At 41.9% G+C, this 24,374-nt stretch overlaps 2 protein-coding genes across 2 annotated transcripts in view; both read left to right on the top strand.

The window, feature by feature from the left end:
• zgc:77158 (solute carrier family 45 member 3) overlaps positions 1-17,576 on the top strand; it is a 31,577-nt gene extending 14,001 nt beyond the window's left edge. Inside the window, exons 2-6 of the mRNA XM_063911155.1 lie at positions 3,593-3,955; positions 9,313-9,503; positions 9,589-10,252; positions 13,918-14,183; positions 14,295-17,576. Coding sequence (XP_063767225.1) covers positions 3,808-3,955; positions 9,313-9,503; positions 9,589-10,252; positions 13,918-14,183; positions 14,295-14,696 — 1,671 coding nt within the window. The 5' untranslated portion in view covers positions 3,593-3,807 and the 3' untranslated portion in view covers positions 14,697-17,576. The remainder of the gene's footprint in view (positions 1-3,592; positions 3,956-9,312; positions 9,504-9,588; positions 10,253-13,917; positions 14,184-14,294) is intronic.
• Positions 17,577-18,864: 1,288 nt separating this feature from the next.
• Positions 18,865-22,584, top strand: LOC134883539 (fibroblast growth factor 6-like). The gene is made up of 3 exons (XM_063911943.1): positions 18,865-19,306; positions 19,882-19,985; positions 22,061-22,584. Exons 1-3 carry the CDS (start codon positions 18,961-18,963, stop codon positions 22,235-22,237), a joined length of 627 nt encoding a protein of 208 aa, XP_063768013.1. The 5' UTR covers positions 18,865-18,960; the 3' UTR covers positions 22,238-22,584.
• Positions 22,585-24,374: the final 1,790 nt, after the last annotated feature.

Genomic DNA, 24,374 nt, shown 5'->3' with positions numbered 1-24,374 from the left:
ACAAAGGGCGTTTTGTATTGTGAGAATACCGCTCAGAGTCATTAGGAGCGATTTTTGGGGGGCCTGCGGCTGAATGGGGCATAGTAATGGAGCAGTGGGAGAGCTGACAAAAGCTGCCCACCACCCACATCACTTCCCCTCCTCACCCCCCTCAAGGCTCAGATTGTGGTGTTTAAACACATAAGGTGACAGGGAGAGCTGTTTGTATAACAGCTTGCATGAGTCTGAGTTCCCGAGGCGATGGGAAGACGATGAAGGGCATGACTGGAATACATCGCCGAGTCAGAGGTGTCATTAAAAGAGCGGTGGATTGACTGTGTGGGCTGCCAGCGTGCCTCTCTCTCTCTCCTACCTCCCTAAATTGCAAGCTGGAGAACTCCGTTCTGTTTTTGCCAACGCCACAAACATTGGATTGGCTTAAGAGCACCATATTTAAAACAAGCAAATGGATTTATATTTTTAACTTTGAAGCAGATAAATGGACTGATGAATGCTCTGTGAGCTACTCTCACTTTTCCCCTCTTATTTTTCCCAGCGTCTCTCAGCACTCGCATCCTGCTCCTCTCGCCACTCTGGTCAAGACTCAAGCAACCATTCAATTTACAAAACCCTGGAATCTGACTTGCATTTGGGTAGGCGTGCAGACAAGCCGCAGCCGCTTGGGTAGACAAATCAGATTTCTGTATTCGTGCCACCGGGGGGGCCCTTCTGTTTTCAGTGAGAACTTCTGACAGTAAGTCAGCTGGGGCTCCGAAACAAAGCGCTCACACTGAGATTCAAAACCACAAAGGCATGACCGTTCGTGGACAGATATGTCAAAAGGGGTTCTGTTAGGATGCAGGTCAGAGACGCAGCTGACCCCAGGGCTCGGGGAAGGATGAGTAAGAAATGCAGAGGAGAGCGAGAGGGAGGGGGGAATGTACACATACACACACCGAGAATATGTTGGCCAGACAGGCCGTAGGGGCAAAGGCTGGTCCCCTGATGGGTGCCTTTTCAGAGTGCCCAGGCTGGGTGGGAATGGGATCTGACGGGTGTGAAACGGTCCTCTCTCTGTGACCCAGGCCTCTGCTCGCTCCAGCCTCCAACACTGTCGCTTTGTCCTTTAGATTCTCAAAGAGCATGTATCAAAGGACTCGTAATGACTGAGCTGGGAATGTATGACTGCTGCAGAACCTCCGATAGCGTCACTGAGGAAAACCAGTTCGCATTTTTGATCATGTGCAAGAGTCCGATACGCCTGATGACCAGTGGAGCATTTACTAAGTACTGCACTTAAAAGATTTACTCCGCAACATTTTGACAGCAAACCTTGTACTTTCTACTGTTTACCTACTAGTTACTTTGCAGATTTAGCATATAATTAAAATATATAATTCAACATTCATTATAATATCTTAGGTTAAGCTACCCAGAAGTGTATAAAGTAATTCAATAAACCCTACGTTTACCAAGTGCATGAACACATAAATGCACTTCAATCCGGAGAAAAAAAAAAAATGTATTGGCGAGAATACAGAGATGAAGTAATGGTGTTGGGCGTTTAGACCCCGTTGTGCGGGAGTATCTTTTGGAAGGGGGAAAACCGAACCGATAAAACCCCTCTCTGGGGTCTAGACACTGGGGAGCGACGCCCTGTTCGCTGATTGAGAGGGTGAGCTTAGTAAGATGGCGATATGGGAATGACAGATATATAAAGATAGTGTTGAACTTGCGCTGAGCTTCATAAACAATTAAAACAAATAATTAAAAAGATTCTGGTGCTTAAAATGGAAATGTTGCATAACGAGTACATTTACATTTTTTTTCACATTGTATTTTTTATGCTAATCCTTTTTATCTTTTACTCAAGTACAATGATGGAAGCAGGACAATTTTACACTGTAGAATTGCTAGTTGCTACTTTTACTTAATATTCTGGTGGTGTTAAACTACAACATTTACTAAATAACGGATACTGTAAGAAGCAACTCTACTTCCTTTAGAAACCAGTATGTCATCTGTGCTGTCTCTCATTTACTGATCTGAGCACATTTCTGTGATATCTCAGTGGAGATGAAATCCATTTTTATTTTGCTTGGTGAGAACAGATGGGCAGCATTGGTAGGGAAATGTAACACCGAATGCAAATATAGCACCTTGTTGTTCCTGTGTTTGCGGCTGTTCTGACTGTTCCTGCTCTTCCTGCTTTAAGAGAACACACTCCTCCGCTGGTGGATGACGATGTTGGAGATCTTGTTCTGACTTTTCACTGAATACACACAGAGTGGAGGCAGCCAGGTTCTTTGTGTTCTTTAGAATGAACGTCCCACCTCTTTCCTTCAGATGAATATGAGTTGAATGTAAGCCTATAATTGGGGGGGAGAGAACAGAGATAGGATGAACATATGGCATCTTGACAATACGGCATGTAATCGATAATGTCAGCTATTGCCACTGGGAAAAAAATGATCCTTCAATGTGGGAGAGAGTGCAGAAAAATAACAAGGACAAAGCTGTTGTGATTCACCTTGGATTTTTTTGTTACACAAAGCTCAGAGTCGCGTGGGATTGGATGCAGCTCAACCCCTGACTTCACATCACCTTGACAACATTGTGACTTTGTTGTCCTTTTTCTTTTATCTGGCAAAACACCTAGCATAACAAAACGTCTAAATCATTCCTCTTCCATGTTTCTTAGTGTCTTTGAGGTGCTAAATACTTTCTCAGACACACTCAGCTGAACAATGGTTGTAATGTGTTAAAATATTCTTTTTACTAAAGGTTTTATCTTTGAAACCTCTCATTTTGAGACTTAAATAAAGGCAGGAAAAGCTGCAGAGGGAGAGAGGATTCTCTTGGCAAACGGTTCGGTGTGTTTGCATCGTTGCTCCAGCTGACTCATCTCGTCTGTCTGCCTGTTGTTTCTCCTGCTGTCCTGAAGCTGTTAGTCAGGAGCTCTGAGAAGACATCAATATCATATTTTTGATCAAATACTTTTGTTAATATGGTGTCGATACTGAAGGGTTGATGTGATTTTATTTTATAAATCATAATCAGTAATGTGAATATCATGACTTTGTGAATAAATGCAAAAAAAGAACAGTTGGAGCTATCCTTTTAGTTCAGAAAATTACAAGAGACCACTTATTATCAGCATTATCAGTTTCTCTTGCTTTATTATTTATAGGCATGTCTTTGAGTTAGATTATTTTTCATTGTATTCTATAAACTACTGACAATTTTTCTCCGTGTTGGAATTCAACAGACACTGGAATGACTGCCATACATGTAGTGATAAAGATTCAAGAAACATTTGGAGTGGTCTCTTAATTTTTTCCAGAGTTGTATGTTGGAATGTGACATGGGATTCTTTTGTCAGTATTTCACGCTGACACCCCCACCCCCCCGCAACCTGAGGCCACTGAAAACCAGGTGTAGTAACCTGGGGATGACCTGCATACCTTAGTCCTTGCTCACAATTTCCCACAGTCTGAAACAGCAGCAATTCTCCTTCTGATTGACCGGCTAAAGCTGTGTGTCGTTAGGCGTTTCATCTTGTTGTTCGAAAGTAGCTGAAAGTGTTTTTTGTCCCTCTTCCCCCGCTCTTCAGATACAGAATGCTGCGAAGAGGATGAATCCTTCAGGTCATCTGAAACATCCACGTGTCTTTGCTGCTGTCCCTCCCCGACGGCCCTTTCGTCCCACCGGGGCACCATCTGCCTCTCCACGATCCCCCGCTTGCCCCTGCCCGGGAGCCTCCCCCCTCCCCTGCCCCCACTAGTGGCCATCCCAGAGGAGAGGAAAGGCGAGCCAGCCGCTGTAAATATGCCCGGATGGGGGTCTCAGTGGCGTCTCGTCCTGCTGAACTCCCTGACCTGTGGCCTGGAGATCTGTGTGGCAGCTGGAATCACATACGTGCCCCCCCTGTTGCTGGAGGCAGGAGTGGAGGAGCGCTACATGACCATGGTGTTAGGTAAGGACTTGGTTAAGATCGAAAGAGTGGGGTCTGGTTACCTCTAGTTACTGTGTGTGTGTGTGTGTGTGTGTGTGTGTGTGTGTGTGTGTGTGTGTGTGTGTGTGTGTGTGTGTGTGTGTGTGTGTGTGTGTGTGTGTGTGTGTGTGTGTGTGTGTGTGTGTGTGTGTGTGTGTGTGTGTGTGTGTGTGTGTGTGTGTGTGTGTGTGTGTGTGTGTGTGTGTGTGTGTGTGTGTGTGTGTGTGTGTGTGTGTGTGTGTGTGTGTGTGTGTGTGTGTGTGTGTGTGTGTGTGTGTGTGTGTGGTTTGCTGCTGACTTTTATCTAGGTTGGCAACTTTTTTTATTTTTGTTTAGACTATAAAATGTCAGAAAATTGTGAAAAATGTCCTTCCTTAAAATCCAAGGCGATGTCTTTGAATTTCTTGATTTCTAAGTCGAAAAACAAATGTTATTTAGTTTGATTTATATAAGATAAGAAGTAATTTATTGATCCCCAATTTGGGAAATCTTTGCGTTGCAATAGCATAAAAAGACAAGGCATTGTGCACAGTCAAAGTAAAAGACTAAAAAATAAACAATTCAAAATGTAAACATCTCAATAGAAATAAAATACCATTAAAAAAAGTAGAAAATATACATTTTGGAATAAAAATGTACATTAAACAAACATAAAGCAGGATATTATATACACAGAGAAAATGATAAAATCTCCATTTTTTGCACCTGAGAAACAGATAAACGTTCTTAATTCAAGTGTAAACATCCTCCAAGACTCATTGCAATCCGATCCCTTAAACTACATGCAGAAATGGTTTAGGACACATTGTGTAGGTGTCTTTTGTTTTAAGAACATTAATGCATCTTAATGCGAGGAAGGTGTGTAATCAAATCCATGGCTTTCCTTTTGTTCCGCTATTTTTCCTACCTCCCATTGGTACTCAAATGTCTTAAGGTGGTGTAATAGGTTGTGAGAAACAACAAAGAGTTTACACATTTCAGCCCACATAGTCAACAACAGCACATTCAGCTTTACTACTTCGGTTCTTTGGAACATTTTGATTTCTTCTTTTCTTTCATTCTGGCAGGCTAGGCTAGGGAAGGACATAGCTGGGGGGATGCTTGTTAATTTCAGGTGGGATCAGGGCCATGGAGAGGCTGATAGCGGCATGAAAAATGTCGATGAACTGACATTCAAAATAGTTCAGTATTTTTCCTTGATCAACTAATTGTATAGTTGAGCAATTGTAATCAATGCAGGTCTCAGAAACTCATCATTTCTCCCTCAGTGTCTGACAGATTATCCATTAAACACGAAAGGCTAAAAGTTTATGGTTATGGTGCATACACACAATTACACACTCTACTATGAATCGACCATGCTCTCTGTGGCTGGTTGATTGACCACATAAGTGAGTGTTTCTTGTCCAAGTGTTTCAAATGATACATCTTTAGAGCTCTTGAGTGCTATTTATTTGCTTTGCATTACTTAGTCTGTGGTCCTGGGGCTGGAGATAAATGAGTGGTTGTTTCAGTCTGAAGACTCTGTTAGCTGTATTACATTAAAGCCATAATACAAATGGATTATTATTTAATTAGTTGCCGTGAACACCTTGAGAGGAGTAGGCTGGTACAATCCAAGGACTCTGTTATTGTAAACTAGTTCGGAGACATAAAGATGTGAACTTGTCCAGTAGTAGCCAAGTTTATGAGGTGGTGGGGGAGGCGTAACTTTTGCCGCAGGGCTCCTGTCTTCCGTTCCATGCAGGTCATAAAGACATAATTGAGGCCGTTACACCAATCACCTGTTGTTTTGTTGAGGTGGTAATCGGCACTAATTGAAAAGCAGTGGGAGATCATAGTGCCGGAGGAAGAGCCGCCATCTGCAGACAGACTGAGCCGTACTGTTGCTTCTTACCGTTCATGGAATTCACTTCACCTCCAACATTATAAAACAAGGAGCAACTATGAGTTCACTAAATGCATCTCAACTGCCAATATATGAAAGGATAACATTTACTGTCATGATCTCAGTAAACTTGAGAATTTTGTACTACATTTTTATAGGGCAGATTCATATAGTCACTTAACCCTTACATTGTTTCTGTATGCTGGGGGATATGGTCATTTGTGAGTCCATATCTAAAATGGGTGTAGTTACGGTTTAATATTGGTGTTACATGTGTGTAATAGGGGTATATTAATGTGGATGTAATAACAGTGTAGTTACGGGGTGTGATATTGGTGTATCATGGGTATAACAGGGTGTAACAGCATGGGTGTAATTCTGTGTGTGTAATTTAGAAAAAAACAATCAGTTAATTTTCCAAAGCATTATTTATGCTGTTTTATGTATTGTCTTGTATTTATTTGCATGGGATCTGCCTTTTTAATGTAATTTATTTCAAAGGTTCATTATTACAGTTTTATTTTATATTTGATGTGAAGCACAACGCACAATGATTTTATAATAATGTTCTTTATCAGATTTAGAGGCATTGTTACCCTGCTGTTAAATCCCCCTTGGTTTAAAAAAAAAAGGCAGGAGGTTAATGTTATACAATGAGGGCATCTAACAAAAGCCTAAAATAGGGTTGCCACCAAAAAATGAAGGGAACAAAATAAAAAACGTTGTTTTTGCCAACTGAAAATATCTCTAAATAGTTGAAGTTCAAAACATAAGTATCATGCATGCAGCTTGTGTTTGAAACCAAATTTAGGCAGAGACATCTTCAAAAAAATATATTGCTGTCATGCCATTTTGAAATGTATTTCAGGCAAATTATTTTTGATACATGGGAAAACAAAACAACATGTTTATAATACATTGCATTACAACACTATCCTCAAAAATGAGTGTACTCTGGAAGGGAATCTGTAACAGTTTCAATGCCAAAATAACATTTTAATCTAGGGTGGTTAATGTGTTAACCTTTTTACAATGAGGCACCCCAACATTATCTAGAGATTCCGGGAAGAGCCGTAAAAAGTAACTAATTTTGCTCTTTGGCCTTGTGCGGGTATGCAACACACTCCAGAGAATGTGCTGCAGATGACTGCTCCATTATGTCTGGATAACGTATAATTCAGTTTGGTCTCTGGTCGTGTATTTGTGGCTTCAGTTGCCTCAGACCTTTTTCAATCTATCAATAGCCTGGAGGAATTTACCTAAACACTGTCTAATGCAAACATCACCTAGACAGGTTTATTTTTGATGTCACTCATCTTGTTGCTCATAAATGAGAAGTATGCGTGTCCACGCTGACCGTCTGCATCGCCGCTGTGGTTTATGTTTGCTCACTGTAACTGAGTTTACTTGTACACAGTGCGCATAGTTGCATTATCCTATCCCAAATGGCATCCACATGGTCTTCACTAAAGGCGTCTCTTTCATACATTGTCTTGTGACTATGTAGATGATAAATGCACTTCCAGAAAACCAAAAGGCTTCCACAGAAGAGACTATTCAAGTATAAAGAATTAAACAGTAAACACTTCTCCTCCTCTAAGAGCTGCCGGTGTTATAAAGAAAAATGATTTCATTGTGGAGTTCCTGCGCTGTAAGCCAATCTGGAAATGGCACTCAACCTAATTCTCATCTGGCTGTGTTATAATGGAGTGCCTGAGTGTTTTTTGAATGAAGATAGATATTGTGTCTTGGGAGGGTTAAAGCTAATTTCCCTGCGCAAGAGTGTCAGGTTCTCAGATGGCTGCTTTCTACTTGATCTGATAGCCATTTGTTGGCTGCTTCTAACCCCCCAGTTGTTACTTTCTTTCTCTCGTTTCCTCTCTGTTAGTCGAGAAGACACTGCGGTGTCCGTTACTCCTGTTATTTAAAGCATATTTTGGTATGTAACTAACACTAAAGTACTGTGTGTGTGTGTGTGTGTGTGTGTGTGTGTGTGTGTGTGTGTGTGTGTGTGTGTGTGTGTGTGTGTGTGTGTGTGTGTGTGTGTGTGTGTGTGTGTGTGTGTGTGTGTGTGTGTGTGTGTGTGTGTGTGTGTGTGTGTGTGTGTGTGTGTGTGTGTGTGTGTGTGTGTGTGTGTGTGTGTGTGTGTGTGTGTGTGTGTGTGTGTGTGTGTGTGTGTGTGTGTACAGCTTGCATTGTATTCAGAGGCTGTAAAGCTTTGGTGTGTGTATGATGTATAGTATATAGCAGTGAGTAGCTACTGAGTGGGGATATATGTGAGACAGTAAGTCTTCCAGCTGTAGATGGTGAGGACTGTTATGACGGGCCTCTACAGCTGAAGCAAGAAGAAATGTGTCTGTCTGCTCGTCTCTGTTAGTCTTTCTTCAAGATTTTGAAAGTTTTTTTTCGGACACAAGAAAGGTACAAATGGTTGTCGGGGTTTCTTGTCAAACTTTAGAAAGTTTGAAGGTTGTATATTTCTTTCATTCTTGTTTGCTGCAGAGTTCTTCTCACTCCTGTGGTGCTTTTAAGAGCAATGTTTTGATGTAACTGTCCCAGAATTCTTTGTATTTTATGTCTTACACGCATTACGGATCATGTCTCTCCTTCTAACATTTTAAATTGATGTTGATCTAAAAAAACAAACATAAAATGATACCCACTTTACTCCGCTTTCATGCTATAACTTGCTAAACAGTGGACTGCAGTAGATTACAAAATTATCTTTTGTATGTGCTGAACCCAGAAGTGGTTTCAATTTAAATCACGAGATACCGAAATATGGAAACCACTAAAGTTTGCCCAGACATGAATACACAAATTGCCTGTTGATTAGAAACATTGCAAGCCAAATCATCCTCATCTATAATGAAAGCTTCACAGGCTGTCTTCTTGAATGTCAAACCCTATTGTGAAGATTGGGTTGCTTTCGATCTTGCCTGTGTGTGAACATCCCATGTATCACGGTGTGTTCTAATTAGCCAGACCGACAACGTGTGGAGGATGAGCTGAGGGAGGGTTACCTTCAGGCAGCAGGCCATCTGTAGGAAACAGCACCAGCAGTCTGAGAGGATGGCAGAGCAGCACATGTAGTTTCCCCACTAGTAGGGCAGCAGCTATGAAGACTAAACACGACTGTTGGAAGACGTGTTGAGAAAAAAACCCACCAGTCTACCAGTCAGTAGCTGTTTTAAGCCACTAAAACTGACAGCGATTTGATCCGACACCTGTGTTACTGGCGCGGGATATTGTGAAAATCTGCTCTGAAAGTATCAGTGGAAATGCAAAGTGTGATTCAAAGATCTCAAACCAATTTGACAAGTGTGACAGTGTTTCAGAAGGAAAATACCTTGTTCCTACATCCACATTTTTTGCCCGTGACATCTGCGTCTTCCTCTCCTCCTCGGGTTCTTCCATCATAACCACTGTGTACTTCTGGTTCTGTCCACAGGTATTGGTCCAGTGCTCGGACTGCTCTTCATCCCTCTGATTGGATCAGCCAGTGACCACTGCAACAGCAGTTATGGAAGGCGGCGGCCGTTTATTTGGCTGCTGTCTCTAGGAGTTCTTCTGGCACTTTTCATCATTCCCAACGCTGACCTACTGGCTGCTCACTTTGCCTGGGGCGGGCGCACCCTCCAGGTTAGATACCGGCTCATTCTCTGTGATTTTTTTATTACATTTTCCTACAAGATAAGATAAACACATATTCTGCCATTTTCTACAGGTGGGCTTCCTTATCCTCGGGGTGGGGCTTCTTGACTTTTGTGGACAAGTGTGCTTCACACCACTAGAGGCTCTGCTGTCGGACCTTTACCGGGACGAGGAGGACTGCGGTCAGGCCTTTGCCATGTTCTCCTTCATGGTCAGCTTGGGAGGCTGTGTGGGATATTTGCTACCCGCACTGGACTGGAGTAGTGGTCTGCTCTCTGTTTACCTAGGAGGCCAGGCCGAGTGCCTCTTCTCCATCCTCATCCTCATCTTCGTCACCAGTGTGCTAATCACCATGAAGGTGTCTGAGGAGCCCTCGTGTCCAAGCAGCGTCTTGGTGGGATCTGGATCTCTGCTAGAGTCGGGGGCCACTACGTTAGAGGCGAGCCGCTGCGGAGTGCCGCGCTCCTGCTGCTACCTGCTAAAGTGCAAGCTGAGGCTCCTGAAGACCGGACCCTTGCTTTGCCTGCTGAGAACGTGCTGGTCCATGACCCCTGCCATCTACAGGAGCTACTGCCATGTCCCGCGCGTGATGCAGCAGCTGTGTGTGGCTCAGCTCTGCAGCTGGATGGCCGTCATGTCTTTTATGCTCTTCTACACAGACTTTGTGGGGGAAGGCCTGTACGAGGGCGTGCCCAGTGCGTTACCGGGAAGCGTGTCCAAGCAGAGATACGATGAAGGTCAGACTTCCTCGTTATACAGCAAAATGAATGTGTTATGTTACCTTTTCAACCAAGATCTTTATCTTCAACATCTTTTTCCGGGTTTCTTTTATTTCTCCAATTTTATGTCCCTTGTTGTTTTGAGGGAAGAAATGAATTCTCTCCTGGAAGAACACATTACTAGGGCTGCCCTCAACTCAAGATTTTTCTAGTCGACTAATAGTCGTCAATTCAGGCGATAAGTCGACTAATTATCTCACGTTTATGATTTATTAAAAGTTTGTTTTTCTCCCAAAATGGTTTCAGTTTCAAGGCTGATAAAACACGCTATTATAACATCATAGTATGTCGTGCTTCACATCAAATATAAATAAAATAAAGGTTCATTATTAAATAAAACAGTAATAATGAACCTTTGAAATAAGTTACATTTTACACAAAAGCGCAGGAGTCAAAGCACACTGCACGGATGGAGCGTTTTTTTTTTACCTTAGTTTACACATTTTAGTCCTAATAAGAACATGAGGAAGGGGTGCTTCTCAGCCTCTTGTGGCTGAAATTAGTATTACAACAACAAACAAATGAACCCTGGCATACTTTATTTCCCGGCCTGTTACTCGTATGCCATTTATTTAAGGATCTTGGAAACAAAATCCTTGCAAAACCTGCTCTTAGTTTATAAACACAGTAGAGAAAAAAATGTTTGATCAAACTTCTTATTTGCCTCTCAGGGTTTCCATAACAAATGACTGCAGAGAGTGAAACAAACTCACATTGCGCTAGTGAGACTCAAGGTATGTCCTACCTTGGTCAACATGTCCCTGTCCTCCACCACATAAACTGGCTCCGGGTCCGTCCTGGCTGAGCTGTCACAGCTGGGCAGGATGCACACACATTCCTGGGGCACAGGTGGAGGAGGGAGCCTGTGTTCCTGCATGCCCTACTGTTGCCGTCATTTAGGCTACTGGCAAAGTGTCAGACGTATACAGCAAAGCAGATGTTACCATAGAGTCTCTGTCAGGGAAATGAGATGGGGAACATTTTGTGTAGGTATGCCTTTAGACAAGAATGCTTATCACAGTGTCATTCCAAGGAGTTTCAGGTATAACTTCCTATCCCAGCATTTAGAAATGGTAAAAAAAATACAGCTTTTCCTTTTCCTGCACTTAAAATTTGACTCACAAATCCTGCAGCTAGCTATACAGTTGGAATGTGTAAAGTGTAAAGCTATGCAAATGCTGAGCCTACCTAATTATAACTTTTTTAAATAGACCTTACCAAATCTGCTGTTTGTGATGTAAGAGAAATACTTTTTTCTTTGGTAGATTTTACCGGAAAGAACAGTAAAAGGTTCTGCTGCAGTAAACTTGTGAGAGTTCTCAGCGTACACACGGTTCCGTTGCGTGGACGCTAGCTGGTGGGCGTGTCTGGCGCTTGGGGTTAACGCGACCAACAACCAATCACATTAATCTCCCGCCCCGGACACACATACACGCGGTTTGATTGGCTAGCGCTTGTACTGGCATGTTGCATACGCGGGACTTGATTGGCTGCCGCTTCCGTCGACGCTTGAAAAGTTGAACTTTTCTCAACTTTCACAGCGAGCAACGGAGCCAAAGCGAAGCAACTGAACCACAATGCAGTTCGGCAACGCTTGACGTCCCCCCATTCAAAGGGAATCGGAAGGTGCGTCAAGCGTCAACACAACGGAATAGTGTGGACAGGCCGTTAGTTAAGTGTAGTTTATTGTATATTTTTTATTGTTCAGCCAGACTTCCTTTCTTTACACCATTGGTCTCGCCCTTTTTTGGCCTTTCCGTCACTCATTCCTTTAGGATTTACATTGCAGCTACCCTTTTCATTGCATCAGTCCTATCCTTCTGCTCACCACCTGTTTTCCCCTCCACTAATCGTCATTCTCAACGTTTTTTCTCTCACATCATTCTCCCTCTTTCATTTCACATTTTCATCCCTCCATTCACATTCTTTTCTTCTCCCTCCCTCCCTACTTTGTTTACTTTTTACTTTCCCTCTGTCTCTCCTCCCTGTGCCTGCTGGACCACGAGGAATGTCACACTCACAAAGAATTAATGTCAAGGAATCGGCACACAAAGAGCATGTTCATTCAAGTCAGGTAGACGGCCAAAGCACACAATTCCGAGGTCTGTCTGAGCTGCGCTTGTTTAATCTCAAACAGAGCGGATGTTATTTAACCAGATCATACACCCTGCAAATGTTCCTTAAAGTAATCTGCTTTGTCTATAGTTCCTTTTTATCCATCGTGTTTTAAGACTAGCTGGTTTTGTTTTTATGACCATGTTCCTACCGGGATACAAAGTAGTTATCTATGAAACCTTTACCCATAATGCAGCAGATTCCCCATGCACAGATTCAGTAGCATTGTAGCACAGTCCCGTATCTCGGAGGCTTGTATTTCGGTGCTCATTAGCTTCTGTAGTGTTTGTAAAGTGGGCTCGGCAGCTTTGCTTTCCAGGAGTAATATGATCCAGGTACTCCTTTCACGTAAATGATTCTCTGCTCCGCTGCTGAACTTCTGACCCGCTGCTGAACTTCTGACCCACACTGTTCTGAGAGCCCGGAGATCAGGCTTATAGCACGCAAAAATAAATAAAAGCCAGACATGCCGTCACTCCCTCTTACATAGATTATTACTTTTAGTGAAATACAGAGGGGTGAAGCAAGTGCTATACTGCAAATAAAGCATATGTTTGGATAAATGGGAAAGATATGAAAGATGAAACAATTTTCCATCAGTAAACACAAGCCTTTGGTTGGTTAAAATGTATTTTTTTATTCTACTATTTCAATATTAGTACAGACAATTTATGAATCCGACAAACAAACAAAATTAGTAGAAGCGGGGGGAGCAGAAAGCATTATTAGTAAGTCATTCAGTTGTAGGAAAAGATAAATCAGTAAATAAATACACACACAAATAAATACAATTCTATATATGAATACACATACACACATATGTATATATATGTACACATACATACACCCATTTCCAGGGTGAAAATTTCAATTAAAAAAAAGTCTATTAAAAATGTGAAAACTTGGCCCTGGCCGTGGCGCAACTGGCTGGGGCACCTGCACCTTACGCCGGCGACCCGGGTTCGATTTACGACCCATGGTCCTTTCCGGATCACACCCCGACTCGCTCTCCCACTTTCCTGTCACTCTCCACTGTCCTATCCGATTAAAGGCAAAAAGCCCCCCAAAAATATCTTTAAAAAAAACAAAACGTGAAAACTTGCTTTCTGAGATTCTGTCAAAAGATTTAAATGCTAAATTTGCAGATCAAGTACAATGGCAGAGTTCAAATAAAGGATGCAAAAGCTTGTATAATTGTTCTTGACTGGGTAAAAAAACACATTAAGTACATTTCTGTATGAAAAGCAGTTGTAATATTGTTGTATTTACCTTAGTAGTAGTAGTAGTGGTAGTGACTGTTGGTTTCCCATTGCTACTATGGGTTGAGATTGTCATTTACACACATCATAAGAATAAAATCACTGATAAATGTTAAGTTAAACTGTCACTGACTAAATGTGTTTATTAAGGTACTACAGTAGGGTTTCTACATCATCCAGGATCATCTGAACTGACAACATAATAGGGCTAGGTTTTGTAAATACAACTTCCATTTTTTTTTCATCCAGGTATCCGTATGGGCAGTCTGGGCCTGTTCCTGCAGTGTGCTACCTCAACCTTCTTCTCCCTGGTCATGAGTCGCTTGGTTCGACACTTTGGCTCGCGGTGGGTCTACATGAGCAGTATGGTGACCTTCACCGTCTCTGCTCTGGTCATTTGCCTGTCCAAAAGTGTGGTGTTGGTCACTGTAATGGCGTCCCTCACTGGATATGCGTACGCCACACTACAGACTCTGCCCTACACACTCACCTGCCACTACCACAAGGAGAAAGAGGTATGTAAAGATGTCATAACTATAGAGAAATAGTAGTGTCTTAGGGTCTGTGTCCACATAGCAGCCTTTAATCCATATTTGTTCGTGATGTGACTCCTTTTCTCGTTTCAGGTCTATATGCCAAAAATGAAAACCAAAAGTGTGCATATAAATGGCATTAAACCCAAGCGGGACTATTCAACTCCTGTGGAAGACGGGCTCCCTTTGTTCACCAAGGAAAGTTTTGAGTACTACCCCGGTCCCCTCAAGCAGAACGGCTCGTCTCACAGCCCCGGTGGAACGGAACAGGAAGAGGCCGAGTCAGGGTTTGAGAAACGTGGCGTGGGATTGGACTTTGCCATCCTAGACAGCACTTTCCTCCTCTCTCAGGTTTTCCCCACCCTCTTCATGGGCATGATCGTTCAGTTTGCGCAGTCCGTCACTGCCTATATCGCCTGCTCCGCCATTTTCGGAGCCATCGCCATCTATTTGGGCAGTAAAATCATATTTGACCAAAAGGACCTTAAAAGCTGACATTTCGAAGTAAAATGTGGGAGAAATGGAATCCTCAAACTATAACGATCAGGTTCCAGGGGCAGGAACTCAACAATGCACTATTGTTTCCAGAACGCCTTGTTACGCCTTGCTCTGTGTTCGGGAAGTGTGTGTCAATTTATAAAAGAGACGTTACAATAGACTTTTTATGTGCAGTTCCGTGTTAGAGCAGGTGTTACCTGCTCCCCGAGGAGTCAACACCAACTGTGTGCTCAAATCAGGTGTGGTACTCCATGGACTGAGTGCGAATTAATTCTAAAGAGTCTCTGTCAAATTGTCTTCTTTCTCAGGTACCACAAACAGATTTACTGTTGAACTCGACCTCAGATACACACTTCAGTTTTTTTTGTGTTCTGATCCTGAACTACCTACAAAGTTTTTAAGAACAGCGTGTTTCCCCCCCCCCCCCATATCACATTTAACACTGTTTGCTTGCATTTGTCTATCAAGGAGGAAAAACACCTTTAAAAGGGGAATCCAATGATTAAGTGTTGCCTACTTTTCCCATAATACAGCTATATACAGGGTTTCTGACTGTATATGTTCATGGTGTCGCTGCTGGAGTGAAGGGCAGGACGTTTACTGTACTCACTGGCTTGCTGGTTACATGAGTGGTCAGGCTGTGTTTCTTCAAAAGTTGAGTTTTTTTTTTTACTTTTCTGCTGCAATCCATTGCATATGTCTTTTGGAATCCCCTGTGGCATTGTACTTAACAGTCTATACGCACCACCAACACCATGCTGTGCCAAAAGATAGGGTGTCAAGAAGTGAGTTTGGAGCCCTGCTGTATAATCCTTCTTTAGACCTTCTTACCTAAGTGCCATCATCTTTTAAACTCCATTCCCTCAGTTTAATTTGCAGCTTTCCTTTTAACTTTTAAATCTAATTTAAGATCAGGGTTTTCTCTCGGACTTGACAAAGCTCCTTCAGAGCCACTGAGAATGTTATAAAACAGTTTTACAGGCTGCATACTCCCCATGACATGACTATGAATACCTTTTTAAAAATTCAACTGTAATCTGATGTTACCCTCCTCGCTATCTAGTGTCCTCTACTAAATAATGAACAGTTTCACTTTAAATATTTTGTATACAAATGTACTGTGTATCCCTATGGGAATTTTGTTATGCAACCTTTTGAGGTGATGCTATCGACTGTGGCGGTTTTAGAATGAAGCTGTTTACTGGAACTGGAAACACTGCGTTACACGTCCTCTGTCTAGATAATAAAAAATAATCTAGTCTAGCGGACCGCTCATCCTGTCCAACTATGCTTCTGATCAGGACAGTCGTCTCAGGTTAGTACATGTTTTTAGTGTCCCATCCTGTCTTTATGCCACTGAAAATGTGCTTTCCTTGCTGCTTTAATCTTCACGTTTTACTTTTTTTTTTCAAATGACAATCTTGGATATCCAGATGGACTTGTTACATAAAGCTGTATGTAAACATGTAGGGGGATGTCTGATGGAAGCTCACTTCATTGCACCCATTCCTTAAAGACCAAAACAAATGAAAATAACACAGTAAATAGAAATATCCGGTTACTGAAAATGATGCGATAGAAGGCACTGTATATTCAGTCTAAGCTCTGTTGAGGTGTGTGTGTGTGTGTGTGTGTGTGTGTGTGTGTGAATAACATGGAGGACAGACAGTGAGAAAACATGAGTAATATTTAAGTGTGAGGCAAATGAAAAGTGTTTTTTTTTCACACCAATGCACTATTGACTTTAGCATGGTCTATACGATGCTGTATGTTACTTGTATGTATCGTGGCCTTCAGTTTTTGAAATAGGCCAGTCGGTGTTTAACAACATGCTTGTTTTGAAACCGGTAAGTGAGTTCATCTTGTATCCAGGTTGTTTGAACCTACACCAGGGGTGAAGAATTAGTTTCAGCATATCCAAATAGTCCTGAAGGATCTTGTTGCCTGAGGCCGCTCAGCAGGAGAGAAGTAAAAGCGGCAGAGGATTTGTTTGTCATGTCGACACCACTGCTGAGCAGAACCCCACAGCAGCTGGGTTATCCGATACACTGCGAAATGCACAGGAAAATATTTTCTAGCTGAGGCTGAAGTGTCAGAAAAAGGTTGTTTTACAAGTGCCTGTACATTTTTCAAACATTTTTTTTGTACATATGTATTTATTTATTATGCTTTCATTACAAAATAGCGCGTATTAAACTTTTGGCCTCTATGGCATCTTTCAGAGGTGCAGGGGCGAAAGCAGTTTCTGTGAAAAAGATCAATTATTTGTATAGATGTGGTGTAAAAGCATTATCAAACTATATAATTTATTTTATCATCACACACAAATGTTCCTCTGGTTACTCACATCAACTGAACATTTTATTCCTGACACAAAACTGACGTGTATCTTTTTTTTTTCTGCAAATCAGAAACAATTATTTTATCTATACTGCTTTATCTGGGTCTTTATAACCACTTGTTTGTTCTTATATGAGATCTGTATTCTTGTTAGACATAACAAAAACATTACATTTATCTGTATGGGTGGAGCTGTTTTCTGTCTCTTGCTGTCAACCAAACTGTTTAATTTCATATTTTTAAAAAAAGTGCCAATGGTCCGACTGTTTGAAGGCCAGAAGTCATTGTGTTTTGATGTGATTGATCAGGTTTTTTTTATAATACAACTATTGTAATACAATTTCAGTCACATGTGTACATCAATGCATTCAGCCATAACAACAATTGTTAACGATATTTTGAGCAGATTGTGTATTAATATGCAGTTACCAAATAGATTTTATACAAAATAAAAGAACTGCATTGTTAATAAGATGTTGTCCTTGAGTAGTTTAATCAAACATTTTCCCTCTATTAAAAAAAAATAGATTAATTTTTCATTATTGTTCATTATTGCATGCAGTTTTTGAAGTTGATGATAATGTAGTCTGTTTAATTTATCTGAAATTATGGTATGATGATGTGCATTTTTGATCATAGCCATAATTTTTCGAGTTTTTAATTTCCCAAATCCCTACACAGACTCAAAAGTCTAAAGGCTGTACAGAACTGGAGCCAATGAACTTGTAAACGGCGCCCTCCTTTGGAGATCTCGGAGAACTGATGTTTGCAATAGAGCCTGCTGGTGCGCAACTGCACTGACCTCACTGACGCATGGGCATGCTGCTGGTGGCATTATCTATTACATGGAAAAGACGATAGGCTTTCATGTTGCAGGGAATGGCATCCTGACAATGTGTGCCATTTCATGACGGGCCTCTCCAGTTTGCTGCTTGTAGTTCTCACGAATGCATCATGGGAAATGCACTGGTTATGGTGGACTATAAAAATATGATACTTTATTAAAATGCCAGCCCGGGCCTCCGTTACCCAACCGTGCCGTGTAGAGCTGAGGGGGAAGGGGGGGTCAGGGGAGTCTTGCTCAAGGACACGTCAGCAGGGCGGATGCGGACCCACACTGAGGCCTTGAACCCTGATCTTTTCCGATTGGGGGGCACCCTGCTGATAACCTGTTTTTATGCCCAGAAAACCCCACACTAACTGGGGGGAAGTTCTTGAACGTCGCAGCAGAAGAAGTGGGACCATAAGAGCTCTGTCATTGCTCTCCGGTGACAAGTAGGCCTGTTTTTACACCTTCCTTCTAAATAAGGAAGCGGCCTGACAGACATATGACCACCGACCCAATTTGGGAGCAGCCCGAGTGCCCCATTGCGGCCCACGGCCACTGAACGTCACCAATAAGCTTTCTCCCCTACCAGTCCAGCTTTGGCAGTTAGACTATTCCACTGAACTCTCCACACACACTTCGTATATTTCGTGCTGTCAGCACCTTCGCTACCCTTGTATTGTCCCAGCGGTGAAGTCTGCATGATGTCATCCAGGGATGCGTTCGCCCTGGCAATGTTTAAACAGGGTTTTTGGTGAGAGGTAGAGGTTTTATTCCGAAGTGTTACCGAGAGGGGGGGAAGAGAGAGAGAGAGTGTGTGTGTGAGAGAGAGAGAGAGAGAGAGAGGCGCGGAGGAGCTGCAAAACATGGTAATCACCAGCACCAACCTCACCATCACCATCACCATCACCTCCAGCTCTGCCGCGCACTCTCCCGTCTCCTCTCCTCCTCTGCACCGGGGCTTGCGTTTCATGCCCAAAGCCCTGATCCGCGCTCCAAAAATAACCCTCAGCCAGCATGCCGAAGGAAGCAAAACAAGAAGAGCGGTATTTTTAGGGTCATTAATATCGACCACGTGGCCCGAAGGTAAACCGGATGGCCGTTGCGCAAAGGCTCCTCGTCAGTATGTCCTGCGAGGCCGGCACGCCGCACTGGACGCTGACCGCGGTGGTTCTCCTGGGCTTTCTGCTGGGGATCGTGTCAGCGTACCCTTTACCGAGCAGCAGGACAAATGCAACTTTATTGGAAAAAAGATGGGAGACCCTCTTCTCCCGCTCTGTACTGGGGATCTCCGGAGAGAAACCGGAGCTGAACTGGGAGAGTGACTATCTGCTGGGCATCAAAAGAGTGCGGAGGCTCTACTGCAACGTGGGCATCGGGTTTCACCTTCAGGTCCTCCCCGACGGCAGGATAAACGGTGTACATAATGAAAACCAGTACAGTGAGTTAAACCTCCCCCAATGTAATGCAATATACATTAGAAAAGAGTCAATAAGCATGGATATGGGATGAGCAGGCTATTCTATCCCCTCTATTAATTTGCATGATCATATGTCATCCGACTCTGATGGAGATGGAGAATTAATGTCTTCCACGGGAAGTACAAATCTATTAGAAATAAGTATCCATCAGTGCTGAGCACCCCCTTTCCTCCCCCTCATCCCCCAAGCTCAACCATGACATGAATGTATGGACGCTTTTAGACACAACTTATTTTTACGCAGCCCTGTGAGGGCGGTCCTGAGACCAATAGCCGTGCACGTCAATGCAATTACTGCGATTATTGCAATAACCAGATTGCGCTTAATTGCCGCGCTCCTGGGTGCAAATGTAAGATGGGGTGAAAGATGCAGAACAAAGGCTCGGCATGCATGCGCAGCAAACTGCAAGGTTACACCCATAGACGCAGAGAGACAACACAATGCTACAGTCACTATGATAAAGCCTGAATATACACATCGGTAACTATTTTATTGTATTTCCACTCTAATGTCGTCATTCTTTGTCTTGCATTAGGTCTAATAGAGATCTCCACGGTGGACAGAGGAGTGGTGAGCCTATATGGGGTGAAGAGTGAGTTGTTTGTCGCAATGAACAGCCGTGGGAGGTTATACGGAACGGTAGGTATGCACAGTATTTCATTTATTGTCCAGCAATGTTGGTTATTGGGAGTCTGGAAATAGGACGCACTTGCAGCTTTTTTATTTGGGATGCTGCCCTCTTTGCCAGCAGGAGGGCTGCTCATTTTGTGTTGCAAAATCCCCTATATTTTAATTTCATCAGGAATTTATAAAGCTCTATTTCAAGCAAGTATGCTCGGGCCTGGTGGCCTATGGGTAAATAATGATGAGGTTAACAGATGCGTATGTGTGTAAGAGGAGGAGGAGGGAAATCCCCCTGACGCAATGAAACCTGTCAGCACAGCTGGAGATCGATTTGAACGGCAAAGCCTTTATTTTGAAGGGCAGTGCACACATCACACACATCCTTGGAGGCAAAGCTCAACTATACAAAAGGATGCTTTTCCAGCCTCCAAATAGAACCTGTAACAGGCATTTTACATTTTAGTTTATGCCTTCATAAGTGAACTTTTTTTGTTTGTTTTGAATGTAACTTTATCTCCTCATAGCTTTACGCTTGTGTGCCATTCTCACCAAACTGCAGTTGTGCTCCTTTGATTTCTGAGATGCATTAATTCAAAGAATGCTCTTACTGCTATTCTATTTTTTGTATAGCTTATCCTCAAAGAACGTCTTGATTTAAACCATGAAGACACTTAATGCTTTACAACAGTGATGGAGCTTTAACAGATTACAGGTTTCCTTAAGGTATAAAAGCATCAGGCAGGATATACTGTAAATATTACAGACCTTTACATTTTTTTTCTTCGGGAATAGCTACACAAAGCAACCTCTTAAGTTATGAGATCATTTTCAGAGGAGCTATTAATATTTTATTATCTGTGTGTAAATTTGAGTCCCTTGAAGCTTTCATTTGATCCAATTGCTGAGTTTGATGGAGGTTTTGAAATAGGAAATTCTGCTAGTCATTGCTCTTTAACACACTTCATTGAATTCTAATGCAAATATATTATATCAAGCAGCTTTTTGATGTTAACAATATGTAGAAGTGCAGTTGTGTAAATGTAGATGTAGTTGGTTTGCTTCTAGAGCAATGACGGTTATTAATATACGAATGTTCCTGTACATGGGGGGGAAACATTGTGTTTAGTAGAGCCCTGCTGACACATGGCCGCTGCTTTGCTTGCTGTGGCCAACATATTTGACAGACACAATGTGAGCCGGTTATCTGCTCGTGAGTGATGAAGCGTTAGCTTGCGAGCGGGCTGAGGATCTGATAAGAGATTGAATTAGGCCACATGGCTCTGATGGAGAGTGTTTCCTGCACACTGTACAAGCCATGCTCTGTCAGCACTGTTGCAGGAACGTCATATTATTCTCTACTGTGGTAGATAAGTGTATTTAGAGATTATCTTACAAACAGGGGCTGTATGTGGAAGAATCAGTGTTACTACAGTATCTTAAATCGTCCTGGTAGTGTTTATAGGGAAACAGCATAGTCTAAATATCTTTCTCTGTTGCTCTGTAAATGTTAAAGCATTGTTCTACAATCCCCAGTTACATTTTAAATGGGCTCTGCGGTATTATATGGTCATTTGTGGAGATAAGTTGGTAAATTGGTGATCTTAAGATGTGATGGAAGGCAGATTTAGTTTCATTTAAACTGAGCCATGCTAGCTGTTTCCAGTCTTGATGTTAAACTAAGCTAGTCGTCTCCTGGTTGCAGCTACTGTACATACTTACAGTACTAACAGGAGAGTGGTGGCAATCCTTTGGTCTAACTAAAATTAGGTTTAGTTTTCTTCAGAATAACATTTGATAGAAATTTGGCAGACACAATGTGAGTCGTTAGCAATTTATTGTATGTGTTAAATATCAGCAGATGCATTAGAACACATCTTATAAGAATGGTTGGTGCTAATAGGACATTGCAAAATGATCACTCTGTATTGTTTATGTTACTCTGTGTAGTCTATATTTAGATTTATGTTTTGTTTGTTGCAATATCCATATTTTTAGAGAGCTTTTAAACTTTTTGTCTTCATATTTTTAAACTACAAACTTTTTAAGTAGTTCATTAAAATTCCTGCTGTATGTCTCTTTGTCCTCTCCAGAAAGTCTTCCATGACGAGTGCAAGTTCAAGGAGAGCATGCTCGCCAACAACTACAATGCCTACGAGTCTCTGGTTTACAGAGGTTCCTACATAGCACTCAGCAAGCATGGCCGCGTGAAGAGGGGCAACAAGGCCACCACTGCCATGACTGTAACGCACTTCCTACCCCGGATATGATGAGGAAAAACTGGCAATAACAAACTTATTTGCACATGTGGATTATTTCCCAGGTAACATAAATACCATATACGTACGTACAAACACAAAAGACAACATGGACTGTAAAAGAAAGAAATACCACTATATCTGATAGTATTTATTCAAACTTTATATGTATATTTGGGTAGCTTCCTTTGTATTAGAAATTATGGAAATGCCATTCTTTGCTGCTTTTATGATTTTCATAATTTTGTGATTATGGAGGGGATGGAGAGGCATCATTTATCCCCTCATTTTATATGGGTGCTTGTTGGAATTGGTTGAGTCCTTGGCCTGTCAGCGGATGACAGTTCATACTTTTCAAAATGAAATGGATACGTATTACCTCAAAGCACCATATCCTGAGAAGAAGAGCAAGAAGAAAAAGAGAAATGTGTGCATGAAATTTCTACAGAGAAGAATGCCTGTTTACTGAAAATGTTTCTGTTGTCATCCATCAAGGACTTGAGCACTTCCCTTCCTCTTTGTTCAATTGTCTCTGTCCTGGTCAGGGCATCTACAGCACTTGCAAATATGGCAGTGTTTCTTTTGTTGCTTCGTCATGAGGTGGTGGTGCCTTGAATTCCTACTTGTGGCCCCCTTACCCTTGCATGTGAGAAACGCGGTGCTCAAGTCAGAAATAGGAATGAAACGCAAGTCATCTCTCCCTCAGACACCACCGGGAGGCTTTAGCCCAATTCCTGAAGGGCCAGAGGTTTCTCCACATTATTTTCTTTCCATAATTAGATCAATAAAGTAATTGAGACTCTATGCTGCACAGAACCCAGTGGAGCCTCTTGTTAATATGGAAAGTTAGATTTAGAGTCTGTAACCCCCCCCATCATGTCCAAGGGAGCTTTGACAATCCCAGGTTTTACTTTTTTGTAGCCGGATCATCAGGCCAGATTGAGTTTGTGAGTGTGTGGTATATATGTGGGCATGCATTTAATTTAAGTATGTGTGAGGAATTACTCAGATTGAAAGCTGCTCAAGTTTGAATGTTTTTTTTAAAAATCTCATTGTGGAAGGTCAAGTGGGCGTCTGTGTAACAGAATATCATAGACCTGTATGAAGAAAATTGCCCTCTGTTTCTGTCGGCTGTGTATTTCCCTCCAGTTCAAACTGAGTTGGTAAAATCTGTTGCATCTGGTCTGTAGCCTTGGTACTTTAAATCTTTCTTTTTGCAATGTTGACTTGATAGCAAAACTGACAGTGGGAGCTGAGGATTTCACACTGGTTTGATTATATTTGGCACTTAACGTTATGTGTTTATGCAGAAATAAGGGAAGTTACACTGGAGGTGATTGAGTTGTCAGTTCACTGTAAATATAATGGTCTGCTGCATTCATTTTAAAGTTGTGTTGGAAGTCTTGTTTGGTTTAAAAAGAACCAAAACTGCTTTACTGTTCATGACTGTGAAGGTCTCTCTGACTGAGCTATTGGATACCAGATTTTAAAGCTACATATACATTTTGATGCATATATTCTCTAAATGCAAGACACATACGGAAGCCCTGAGAGGCAAGTGAGAGAAAAAATCTGCAGTTATTTTTAAGTCTGACCTAAGTGCTGCCCAGGATAATCTCTTCAAGTTGCTTATACATTTTTCTCAAATCTGTCAGGTAAAGAAAAGTTTAACCATTGAATAAATGTTTTCTTTTAGTCAGGAGAATCTTTTCCTAGGCAGTGGCAATACGAATTATACATATATCAACATCATTATTATACATTCAGCAAAAAAAAACAGAGTAATGTCACATAACTTGCTTTGGAGGAATACATTTAGTCAATTTTAGGACCTTGGCTAGTAGTGCACTTTAACCTCTTGTGGCCAAAATTATTATAACTACAACAAACGCTTGAGAAAATGTGAAGGAAAGTAAAAACGATTATCCTTCCAAACCTTTGTGAATTTAACTTAAAAAAGGTCTTACTAGAGAATTTTCACTTGCTTCTCAGGGCTTCCGTTGCCACAGTTAAGGCTTGTATAAAAATAATTAAGATCAAAGTTGCAAAAAGCAGTAAACATAAGGGTCTTTATTTGCAATGGTCATTCGGACTGTGTGTATGCAGCATACCATACTTGAAGTGTTTGCGCTCCTCTTTCAGATACTGT

This window comes from Eleginops maclovinus, chromosome 2, assembly GCF_036324505.1.
Source record: "Eleginops maclovinus isolate JMC-PN-2008 ecotype Puerto Natales chromosome 2, JC_Emac_rtc_rv5, whole genome shotgun sequence".
NCBI classification, from domain to species: domain Eukaryota; kingdom Metazoa; phylum Chordata; class Actinopteri; order Perciformes; family Eleginopidae; genus Eleginops; species Eleginops maclovinus.
Note: the sequence above shows the minus strand (reverse complement) of the source record. Positions and strands in the feature narration are given on the sequence as shown.